This window comes from Stegostoma tigrinum, chromosome 2, assembly GCF_030684315.1.
Source record: "Stegostoma tigrinum isolate sSteTig4 chromosome 2, sSteTig4.hap1, whole genome shotgun sequence".
Taxonomy (NCBI): Eukaryota; Metazoa; Chordata; class Chondrichthyes; order Orectolobiformes; family Stegostomatidae; genus Stegostoma; species Stegostoma tigrinum.
In genome coordinates this window covers 123,262,023-123,274,763 of record NC_081355.1, presented here as the reverse complement: position 1 = coordinate 123,274,763, position 12,741 = coordinate 123,262,023, and the positions used below count along the sequence as shown (strand labels likewise).

The window sequence follows — 12,741 nt, the reverse complement described above, 5'->3', positions numbered from 1 at the left end:
GTTGGAGGCTGAGGAGTAACCTTTTCGGGGATTATAAAATCATGAGGGGCATGGATAGGTTGAATAGCCAAGGTCTTTTCTCCAGGGTAGTTGAGTCCCAAAACTAGAGGGCACGGGTTTAAGGTGAGAGGGGAAAGATTTAAAAGGGACCTAGGAGAACTTTTCCCATGCAGCGTATGATGCATATATAGAATAAGCTGCCAGAAGAAGGGGCGAAGCCTGGTACAATTACAACACCTCAAAGCAATCTGGATGGGTATACGGATAGGAAGGTTTTAGAGGAGTATGGGCCAAATGCTGGTAAATGGGACTAAATAAATTTAGGATATCTGGTCAGCATGGTGAGTTGGAATGGAGAGTCGGTTTCTGTGCTGTACATCTGACTATAACAAGGCTTGGATAACATGAATTGGAGTGTGTTGCTCGTTTGAGCATCATGAATGCAAACAGATGTTTGGGGGCACCTTTCTTTTTAGTAATTCTGCTTCATGGGCAATTTTTTTCCTCTGTTCAACACTGGAAATATTCTAATAAAAACCTGAAAGATGCTGGAAGTCAGGAAGAGAAACTGAAGTTGCTGGAAAAGCTGGCAGCATCCGAAGAAAAGTCTCTGTTTCAGGTCCAGTGTCCCTTCCTCAAAACTGATGGTAGCTGAGAAAGAAAGGAGTTGATAACAATCTGGCTAGAAGGGTGAATAGCTGTTAATGGGGACTTTTAGTGATTAACAACAAGTGGTGTGTCATGACAGGCTGTGATAACCAAGTCTTGTGTGTGGGGTAGGGGTTTAGGTGATGGAGAGCTTGGGTCCTAAAATTATTGAACTTGTTATTGAGTCTGGAGGGCTGCAAGGTCCCTGAATGGAAAATGTGGTGTTCTTCCAGCTTGCGTTGAGCTTTACTGGGACACTGCAGCAAGCCAGAGATAGATGTTGGCCAGGGAACAGGGTAGTGTCTTAAAACGGCAGGCAGTTGGAAGCTCTGTCTTTTCTTCTGAGCAGAATGTAAACGTTCTGCAAAGCAGTCAGCCAGACTACGCTTCATTCCTCCAGTGTAGAGGAGACCAGATTCTGGGTAGTGCAGGTGAAGTGTTGCTTCACCTTGAAGGTAGGTATGTTTGGGCCCTGGATACTGAGGAAGGAGGTGGTAAATGGGCAGCTGTTGCAGAGGAAGGTGCAGCAGGACTGTGGGAAGGTTTTGGAGGTGAAGCAAGAAGGGGCCATGGTGTCTGGGAGGGAATGGGTCTGGCAGTCAAGGGTGTCAGGACAGGGGGTGTGAATGTGTGTCTGAAGATGGTGGAAGTGGCATGTGATCTTCTGGCTGTGGATATTGTTGGTCGGTAAAGATGAGGGAAACCGTCCTGCAGTTGCTGGAGGGAAGAGAGGGGATGAGGGTGGAAGTGCAGGAGATGAGTCGTACCCATTGGAGGGTCCTGTTGACGAAGATTCCCCAGTATTGTTGGTTGAGGAAGAAGTGGACTATTCGGAGGCTCCCTTGTCGAAGTTGGCCTCATTTGAACATATGCGATGGATAAGGAGGAACTCTGAATGGGACGGATGTTTACAGGAAGCAGGGCTTGAGGATGGGAGTAGCTGTGGGAGTCCATGGGTTTATGGTGGATACTATGGGCTAGTCTATTCCCACAAATGGAAACAGAAAATGAAATGTAGAGGAAGCGAAAGGAGGAGTCAGAGATAGACCGGGTGACAGTTAGGGCAGGGCAGAAGTTCCAAGCTAAAGCACTTGACGTGATGAGACTCTCTTCCAATTCCGGGTGAGGGGGAAGCAGCACTGATGATTTCATCAGTATATCGGAGCAAGAGTTGGCGACAGGGTTCCACCCATCTCCCACGCTCATATGTAGAGTTTAATAATTTTAGGGCCTAAATTCTCCTGTGTCCTAGCCCCCTTACACCAGGCCTTATCACATAACCTGCCATTACACCTACCTATTGTTAGTCACTAATAGTCCCCATTAAAAGCTATTCACCCTCTGAACCAGATCATTATTAACACCTTTTGTCTTTCCAACTCCTCTTCTATCTCTTTGGGCTGTTATCTCTTATCATATTGTTTACTCCCTACACCACCCTCTTCCCTATTTTCTGCATATAAACTGTCTTCATAATAAGAGGAATTGAGTATAGGAGCAAAGAGGTCCTTCTGCAGCTGTACAGGGCCCTGGTGAGACCGCACCTGGAGTATTGTATGCAGATTTGGTCTCCCAGTTTGAGGAAGGACATTCTTGCTATTGAGGGAGTGCAACGTAGGTTCAGGAGGTCAATTCCCAGAAGGGTGAGCCTATCATATGTTGAAAGATTGGAGCGACCGGGCTTGTATACTCTTGAGTTTAGAAGGATGAGAGGGGATCTGATTGAGATGTATAAGATTATTAAGGGATTGGACACTGGAGGCAGGAAGCATGTTTCCGCTGATGGGGGAGTCCAGAACCAGAGGACACAGTTTAAAAATAAGGGGTAGGCCATTTAGAACAAGAGTCGAGGAAAAACTTCTTCACCCAGAGAGTGGTGAATATATGGAATGCTCTGCCCCAGAAGGCAGTGGAGGCCAACTCTCTGGATGCTTTCAAGAAAGAGATGGATAGAGCTCTTAAAGATAGTGGAATCAAGGGTTATGGGGATAAGGCAGGAACAGGATACTGATCCATTATGATCATGGCTGATCATCCACAATGGTGGTGTTGGCCCGAAGGGTCGAATGGCCTACTCCAGCACCTATTGTCTGTCTGTTCCCAGCTACTGTCCGTTCTGAGGAAGGGTCACCGGACACACAATGTTAACTCTCTGATTTTTGTTTTGATTCTTCACAGATGATGCCAGACCTGCTGAGCTTTTCCAGCAAGTTCTGTTTTGGTACTAGAAACACTTCATTCATTTTCAGAGCATTGACAAAATAAGTAATATTTCATACATTAATTTCCAGGTGAACAAACACAGAACTAGCCATAGTTTCGGTCTCATTTTAATTACTAGTTAAAGAATGGGGGAGGGAAGCAAGGATGAAACGTATCATTGGAAGGGGTTATGGTGCAGTGGTAGTGACCCTATGTCTATGCCAGCAGTCTGGCTTCAAGTTCTAGAGGGGACGTAATATCTCTGAACAGGTTGATTGAAAAATATCTACAGCGTATCTTTTGAAGCTGAATAAAATGGGAACTTTCAATTTCAGTAAGTTTATTTAGTTCATAATGTCAAGCTTTATCAGACATTTTGAAAAGATCTACTTACTATGTTAAATAGTCATACATAATAAACTGTAGCTGTCGTGTTCCAAGTTCTTCATGGACTGTAAAAGGCTTTGAGGTACATTCTGTCCTATTTGCATTTTTAAACCCCGTATGTAACATCAAAATCAATTAAACAATTGATTTGTTAGTGTTAATTTTGCATAAGTAGAATTGGCTCCATTGCCCACCAGAGTTACTTGCTCTTGAGGTCTTAAATGTTCATTGTCATAAGAAGTAACTAGTCCTCCAATCAGTTGTAATATTGATTGGCTGAATCAATTTGGCACTTGTTATGCCTGGCTGGAATTCCATTTCCTGTTCAGGAAGAATGCTGTTTCAGATGAATGTAAGGAAGCAGTGGCTTTGTCATAAATTTTGTTTTGGTGTTTTTAAAAAAAAATCTATTGAATGTAATGTATAAGAAACACAGTAATAATTATCACCTGATGTATAGTTGCATTTGTTGACAGCTGTGGCACATTGAGTTTAGGAAACAAAGGTAATGGCCCCAAATTTAGTCGCTTATTTTTGTAGTGTTCTGGAAGTTGTATGTCCAAGGTTCAGTGTTTCATTAAATGTCTAGTTACAACCTTTAAAAGATTTCTTTCTAGGGGTGGCATGGTGGCACAGTGCTAGCAATGCTGCTTCTCAGCGCCAGGGACCTGGGTTCAATTCCACCCTCTGGCAACTGTCTGTGCGGACTTTACACATTCTCCCCGTGCCTACGTGAGTTTCCTCCCACAGTCCAAGGATGTGCAAGCTAGGTGGCTTGGCCATGCTAAATTTCCTATAGTGCTCTGGGGTATGTATGTTTTGGTGTGTTTTATAGTGGGATGGGTCTGGGTGGGATGCTCTGAGGGTCGGTGTGGACTTGTTGGGCTGAAGAGCCTGTTTCCACACTGCAGGAATTTTAAAGTCAATATATATATATGCTTTCATCTCGATTCAAGTCAATCTTTGGTTCTGACTTTTGGGGAGGAGTAATAGAAACTGAAGCATTGGCATACTCTGAAGGACCCTGGTTAAATTTCATTTGTTGAGTTTGTTCTCATTCTCCAGACTGGAAGGAGATCAGTTTGACCATCAGCACACTCCTGGAATGTTGAAATGGTGATTGTTCCTTTTTCAGATTCCTATCCAACACCCACTGCTTAAAACTTTGTCTGCGTGCAGCAATAACGGGATTACTTGACTGTTAACCTTTTGATTGAATAGCCAGCTGAGACTTGCATTTAGATTTGTGGCTGAGAAACTGCAGCTCTTGTGTCCAAACTTAAACAAGTTTATCTTGATTTAGAATGGGTGGAGGAAAGAGAAGGAGATTGCCATGTTATTGATTGTCTTTGTCTTTTTCTCTTTTTAATTTTTATAGCGGAAGCAGTGGAGGAAGCGGCAGCAGAGAAAATAGTGGGAGCAGCAGTATAGGCATTCCTATTGCTGTGCCTACGCCCTCACCACCCACTCTATTGCCAGGTCTGTGAATTTCTGATATCTTACAAATTAATGGTAGGTGCTTAAGATCCTGTTATAAGTTGATTTTAGAATTAGTTGCCCTGTCCTTACCTACTTTTTTTTTAAAGTTATCGTTGTAACTAGCAAATCTTGGCGCTATCAACATGTCAGCAAGGTTTATAGAGATCAGTTATCATTTAAGTTCATTACTTTCACCAAAACTATGCTGCTGAAAGACCGTTGACCTGAAACACTAATGGGAGCACAGCCCCAGCAAAGAGGGTGTGATCACTTAGGTGAGATGAAGCATAATTTCACCTGGAGAGTTGTGCATCATTGACATTGTCAAGTCCAAATTTTGTTGATCCTATGTAGGATGTATTCAAGGTTGGAAGATAAATTTTGACTTTTCCCTGGAATTGAGGATATGGCTAGACTGTTAAAAATTTGAGTGGAGATGGAGATCAGCCGTGATGCTGTTAAATGACTGACAAGGCTTGAATGACCTGGTGTCCAACCTGCCCTTATTTAGAATCAAAGAATCCCTGCAATGTGGAAACAGGCCATTCGCCCCAACAAATCTGCACTAGCCCTCCCAAGAGCATCCCAACTGCACCCCTACCCTGTCCCTGCAGCCCTGCACCTTCCTGTGGCTAATCCACCTAGTCACTCATCCCTGAACACTGTGGGCAATTTAGCATGACCAGTCCACCTAATCTGCACGTCTTCGGACTACGGAAGGAAACCGGAGCACCCAGACAAAACCCACGCAGACACGGACGACGTGCCCACTCCACGTGGACGGTCACCCGAAGCTGGAATTGAACCCAGGTTTCTGGCGCTGAGGCGCAACAGTGCTTGCCACTGAGCCTTCATGCCGTCCTTTCTTCCATTATATAATCTTGCAATATTACAACTAAAACTGCTTAAGTAGTACAATGGGTTTGTAAGAGATTACCTGCCCTGCTCCAGTCGTCCTCATTTTTTTTTGGGGCACCCTATTTCTCATTTTGATATTGACCTTTCATCACGACTCATCCACAGACATACATGTGGTATATGCATTTGCTGACCTAGCCTAACCATGTTGTTTTTTAATTTTGTCCAGTGGCATTACAGTTGCTTATTTCTTTAAATTTAAATGTTTAAAGAACTGGATAAATTTGTTACAATGACAATTTGACTTTTTTTTTGTTAGCATCATATTCTGTCCCTGTTGGAGCCCCAACCCTGCCACCACCACCACCCCCACTGCCAGTGGGCAGTTTCATAGGTGAGACTGGCTGCTGCTTGGAAATGAAGTACTCGTGCATTTGTCCTCTTCACAGCTAATTTACAATGGATGTGGGAAAAATCATGTTGATTTTCCTTGGGGTGCAAATACTAAAACTTTGGAATATTTTTGGGTTATAAGGATCTATTTGTCATATTTCAAACACATTTCAATCCATGTTAGTGTATTTAAAATAGGGCTACTACTGAGATAGGGTTGATGAGTGGCCAGTAACTTTTAAAATGATGTTAGCAATTAACTGAAGGCCTCTCGTTTTATTGTCCAGTTTGTTGTTCTCCAATGTTAACTCTTTGTTGCTAAATGGATTCATTGTCACTGGTACCATAGGCTGTAATTTGAATGTGTGAAGTATCAAATCACAGTCTAATGTTGTCCATATGCCAATTTAATTTTCTTTTTTCCTTTATTTTTGTCACCACCACCTTTCCATAAAAGGTAGACACTGGGAGTTGAACTTAGAAACTTTTTGGTATGCATAATTTAGCCAACTGCTTTAGATTGAGAAGAAAAACCTTCTTCCCCTAGCCCAGAAAGCAGCAGGTTACATTTTTTTTGTGAAACACTTTTTTTTTGTTTACTAGATATTGGGAAGAGTTTGATGTTGCCATAATGTGGATACTCTTTTTGGTATCAACTCAGTTTTTGAGTGCCCTAGTCATGCCACTAACATGGATCAAATCCATTTTCCTTTCTTTAAATGCATAAAAGCTTGTAAGGGATCATTAATTTGATGTTCATTAACACCAATCCTTCTGGTTTTAAACTTTACAGGTGTATTTGTTCTTAAAATGAAGCTTCTACTAATCTTGCTCTCCTTTTTCACCTTGATTGTTTGCTATTGGTGATGGTGTAATAAGCATTAGATTCTTTCGCGTCTGTGTGCCTATAACAGTTACAATGGCACTTCTCTTGGAACTGCTGTGGGAAGTATAAGTATCTCATACATCTATCACCTGAATGTTTGATTTTCCTAAAAATGGTGAATTGAACAGGACCTGTGGCAGAATGGGAGAAGTACAACTTGTGAATGAGGCGTTTGTCAATTAATTTTCAAGGAGCTTGCAGGAATTTCAGGTATTTTACAAGTGTGATGAAACTAAAACCTAACTTATCCCCTTGCATTTTATTTTTCTTAAGGCTGGTTTGAGGATCTTCCACACATGCGCTTTTTGAATTATGGAATAACGCATATTTCTCTTTTCTTCCCTGCTGTGACTTTAATGCTTTCAGCTGGCCCTGGTTCGGCTCCTGGCTCCCAATACAGTACAATGACCAGGCAGATCTCTCGGCATAACTCCACCAACTCTACAGTATCTTCGGGGGGCTTCAGGCGAAATCCTTCAGTGACTTCTCAATTTTCTGTGCAGCCTCATGTTAATGGTGGCCCTCTTTATGCTCAAAATTCAAGTAAGGCTTCTAATTTAACACTACTAAATATGCAACAGTTGTTGTTGTATATTGAACTAATTGAGGTCTTTCAATACATTTTCCTTCATCTTTATTATCCCACAGATAATTATACTCTTAGTTTAGTTCTGCTTTTGTAACTGTGTATTCATTTGTACATGACCCTTAATTCGCTGTTGCGTTCTTTCCTGATTAGTCAAAATTGAATTCTTTTGACTGAGTAACCATTTTCTAGATGTGAGTTTGCTCGCTGAGCTGGAAGGTTCGTTTTCAGGCATTTCGTCACCGTTCTAGGTAACAGTGAGCCTCTGACGAAGCGCTGGTATTATGTCCTGCTTTCTATTTATCTGGTTAGGTTTCCTTGGGTTGGTGATGTCATTTCCTGTGTTGGTGATGTCACTTCCTGTTCTTTTTCTCAGGGGATGGTAGATTGATTTGGAGCCAATCTACCATCCCCTGAGAAAAAGAGCAGGAAATGACATCACCAACCCAAGGAAACCTAGCCAGATAAATAGAAAGCGGGACATAACACCAGTGCTTCGTCGGAGGCTCACTGATAGCTAGAATGGTGACGAAACGTCTGAAAATTAACCTTCCAGCTCAGTGAGCAAACTCACATCCAGAACCTTAACCTGAGCTACAAATCTTCTCAAAACTCGCGAACCGTTTTCTTTTGAGGAAGAATATTGTTGTTTGTGATAGTGAGAATACATTGTGCTAAAATAGATTTTTAAAGCCAAGCTCGCTAAGTATATTTGCACCTGTTGCAGCAAATTAGAGAACAGATTCTCAGTGCTGCACTCACCCACCCACAGAAAACTGATTTTACATAGTTCTATAGGTGGTTCAGTCACCAACAGTGAAGAGATTTGTCTGCAGCATAATATCCAAACTGTCTGATTTTTAATGGGTAATTCTGGGACAAGATACTTGGAAGTCATTGGAAAGGCAGAGACACTATCCTAACAGGGTAACTGACAGCTGCTCGGTACCAGCTGGGCTTCCTAAACATTAGAAGTGTTCACATGTTTCATTTGGTTGATTTGCTACATTTTCAGCACTGTCCATGACAGATGGATTTTGCAACTGTTACAACCACAAACTACATTCTTTAACTTGTTTATAATGCATACACAAAATAACTGCAGATTTGTGAAAAGAATAAACGATCTTCATTTTAGGCAACTTAGCAAGTCTTAAGGGTTTGATTTGGTGTCTGCAACCAGCTTGTATGCCATATTTGAATTAAACTGAAATCCTTTCAATGAACAAAGTTTGTTTAATTTTACCATTTATAATTATGCAAACTTTTTGACATGTTTGAATCATTTCTGAAACCATCAAATTTTCTTTTAAGAAAATTCATCCTCAACTTTCCTGAAAAATGCCATTTGTAACCTAGAAAGAAAAAAAAAAGCAATGGCTGGTATTTTTTGCCATTGCCTTTTCAGCACTTGTATGAAAGACAAACCATTGAGGCTGTGGCCAAATAATTTCAGATTTCTGATTCTGCTTCAGTTGCTGTTCTGGTAATTGAAACCACCACACTTGTAGGTTTATAATGCGTTCTGAGATGCCCAGAGGCACTTTTTCATTAATTCTTCCATGAGAAATGGGCATCACTATGAAGGCCAGCATTAATTGCCCTTGAATTGAATTAGTTTACTAAGCCCTGTTCAGATGCAGCCAAGAACCATTCGTGTTGCTGTTGGTCTGGATTGGCATGTAGATCAGACCGGGTAAGAATAGCAGATTTCCACCATGAAAGATATTAGTATAAGAGGTTTATACATCGGCCGTTAAGTTATTGGTGACCATTGCTGACACGAGCTTTATATTCCAGATTCATTTCGAATAAAATTTAAACAGCTGCCAGAGCTTTAGCCTGGTCTCTGGTTTATGAGCCCAGTGATGTCACGTCACTACACTACCATCTCCGTCCTATCATTCATCAGACACGCTAGGAGATAATAGGTTAAATGGCCAAAATCTTTGCTAGTGGTAGGTTTTTTAGAAAATATCTTCAAGGAATTCTAGGCCCTGGGTTCTCAGCAGCTGAATACATGGAATTCAATAGCAGATAATAGGAGATGCAGGCAAGAGTTGAAGGAGCTCAGATTCTTATCCAGTATTACATTTGTTTGGATAAGTACAATTCCAGAGTGAAACCTAGCTTAATGAATCATTCGGTTTAGTTTTGTTTATCATGGTGAACTGTGATTGGCAGCCTCTTGTGAATTTGTTCAAAGCACTTCTCTCCCCTTTTTTTGTTTGTTCAGTAATCTTCAGACTATTTTATGTGAAGCTATTAGAAACATTTGCCTTTATAACAAGTATCAGAAATAAAGATTTCAGTTGTTTATCTTCAACAACAACAACCCTACAGATACTGAACCTGAAGTGTCACCCTGTTTCCACTTTAAAGTTCCTTGTTCAATTGGTGTGGCAACACTTGGTTTCTTTTTGGCACGCATCTTTGTTGCTTAGACATTGAGCATGGGATAATAGTAAGAGTTAGGATATTTGGGGAATTAGGATCAGGAACTCTGGTTGGTAAACCTTTGTTACCTCCATTTCATCAAGTTGATGGAAGCCAGATAACCAGAACTGCACTGCAAGATTTAAGTTGGGCTACTAATCATTAAACATAATTGTGGGCATTTCTGGCCTGTATAGCCTTAGCTTCGGTATAAGTTCTTTGCATATTTCTGACAATAAATAGACTTCTTTTGAAGTATTGACTTTGCTATTTTAAGCCAAAGCATATTAAGTTGCCATTTGGCACATCAATATCATTTAACTACTAAGTAACATTTCATACATGGAGATTAATGCACATATGGCAATTCCATAGAGCTTAAGCTCAAGAAGACTAAACCCTGATTTATTTGTCCTCATTCCCAATTTTGTGGTTCTCTGAAAACTTGCTTAGACTGCAGATTCACAATGTTGGAAAAAGAACTTGCTCTCATAAAATGAAAAAAAACCAAGCTACTTTATAACATTACAAAAAGAGGATTCCCTGTCAATAAAAGATGTTACTTAGGTGAAGCATCTTTTGTGCATCTGTGCTTGTCAATGGCGCAGGTAAAATATTACCTGTGATTATGGAGCAGTACTTTTTTGAAAGTAATGTGGAGTAACACTCGAAGTTGCAATGGACCAAAAACATTTCAATTAATTTTATGTACAAGAGCAATATGTCTGTCTGCTTAGCAAAGATTTGTGTGCCACCCTAGTCTCCAAAAAACATCTATTCAGTGTTACAGCTGTTCTTTTGAGATGTAAAATCTGTCAGACTCATTTAATCTTTCGTGCTCTCTTCCATGTGTTCGCAAGAATTTGCAGTTGCACTGGTCTGAGGAGTCAATTTGTCTTTAGATTTAAATCTTGGATACCAAATTTTCTAAATATGAAATAGCAAGTTGCTCTATGCGGCATCTTAGTTTAACAAGTTCACTGAGGAATAGTAACACAAAAACCTAAAACATTGCAGATGTTGGAACTGTGCAATTTTAAAAAAAAACAAATGCTGGCAAGACTCCACAGTCAGGTAGCATCTGTGCAGAGACTTTCATGCAAGTGACCTTTCATCAGAAGCAAAGAACAGTTCATGTACTATTTTGCAGTTAGTGAAACCTAGAAAAACAGACATGTGAAAAAACTTAGAAATCCAAATTACTTCTATCGGTCAGTTAGCTCAGTTGGCTGTGTGGCTGGTTTGTGATGTAGAGAGGCGGCAGCAGCAGCAGCATAGATTAAGATGTTGCGTTGGCTGAGGTTACATGAAGGACACTCCTCAACCTCTCATCTTGACTGAAGCATTGTGACCCTCTGGTCATACCACCAACATCCTTGCTCCCCTCCCTGTCATGAGGGAAATATTTCATTATCCGGTGCTTGAGTGGCAATTCCCATCCAATCCTACTGCTGTTAGGGATGTTGCATTTTGTCAAATGGACAGTTTTTTAAAAAATCAGTTTCTTGCACAAAATCTGCAGAGATGCTGAGCTAACCTGCATGCGTTAATCTCACCAGTTTCTTCAATTGAAAAAAACTTTTATGAATAGCCAAGTGCTTCAGTCATTTCTAGTCCTAATGCTGCTTCAGTATGCTTTTTCAGCATCTAGAACATTCTTTTCTTTCTGTTTCTGACAGTGTTTTCCCTAAGTTTTGGCTTTGAAGTGAAATTGAACAGCTTTCCTGAATTTTTGTCTTTGATCTGTGGAGAGATGGATAAGCTAGTTTGACTCTTAATTGTCAGTGAGTCTTTATCGATATGTTGAGTCAAATCTGAATTTTTTCATCTGGCAAGCAAAATGAGAATTATATAAATGGAGAACAACTTGCAGAATTGAGATAAAAAGCTAGTGTGTAGGTACAGTCAGCAATCTGGGAAGCTAATAGTGTTCTTCTGTATTATGAGAGGAAGTTAACATGAGGCATCATATCTTACTCTTAGGCAAGACCTTTTGAGACTGAGACTGCACCTCACACCATGCAGCTTTGGTCACCTTATTTCAAGAAATAATTAATTTTTAATGGAGGTTGTTCAGACCAGGTTTGCTAGCTTAGTACCAGTCTTATGAAGATAAGCTGGGCAGTTTGTGCTTGTTTTCCACTGGAGCTTAGAATGAAGGGTATTTTGATTGTGTAGTATGCAAGATTCTGTATGGTCTTGGTGGTCAAAAAATTCTTGTCTGACCTAAAAGGGTGACCCTGAATTATAAGCATCCCTTAGCACTGGACTCACCAAGAGGAAATATCTTCTGAGGGTTGTGTAACTTTGGAACTTCCTGCCACAGGTGAATGGATTTTTGTTAGGTCGGGGAATCTTTAGGTTGTTATTGGTAGAATAGAATGTGAAATGTGTATCACAAACAGATTAGCCATGATGTTATTGAATGGCCAAGCAGGCTCAAGGGATTGAACGGTCTATCTGTGGTTTTAATTCAGTTGTTCTTTGTAGACTTACTGCTTGATCAGAAAACTAAAGTTTCACACTTTTTAACAAGGTGTAGAACTGGATGAACACAGCAGGCCAAGCAGACTGAAGAAGGGTTTAGGCCTGAAACATCAGCTTTCCTGCTCCTAAGATGCTGCTTGGCCTGCTGTGTTCATCCAGCTCTACACCTAGTTATCTCGGATTCTCCAGCATCTGCAGTTCCTGTTATCTCAGTTTCACTCTCTCTCTTGTTTATTTTCTGAATGTTGTTGCTCTGTTCTGCTGCTTTCTTTATAGACAAGAACAGCCAGTCACATTACCCTTTTTATTTGTGATGTCATTATGCTGGTAAATAGAATTGAAACTCAGTTCAGTACTGATGCACTCTGCTCCAAGAATG

At 40.7% G+C, this 12,741-nt stretch overlaps 1 protein-coding gene across 8 annotated transcripts in view; it reads left to right on the top strand.

Annotated features, from left to right (window-relative positions):
• The window catches only part of abi1a (abl-interactor 1a), a 101,339-nt gene that overhangs the window by 76,454 nt on the left and 12,144 nt on the right, over nt 1–12,741 (top strand). For 4 of the 8 annotated variants that reach the window (XM_048554584.2, XM_048554566.2, XM_048554602.2 and 1 more), the window contains 2 exons: nt 4,616–4,716; nt 7,220–7,396. In XM_048554584.2, the coding sequence (XP_048410541.1) occupies nt 4,616–4,716; nt 7,220–7,396 (278 nt within the window). Of the gene's footprint in view, nt 1–4,615; nt 4,717–5,893; nt 5,969–7,219; nt 7,397–12,741 lie in introns of all 8 variants that reach the window. The other 4 variants (XM_048554561.2, XM_048554575.2, XM_048554552.2 and 1 more) reach the window with 2 other exon arrangements.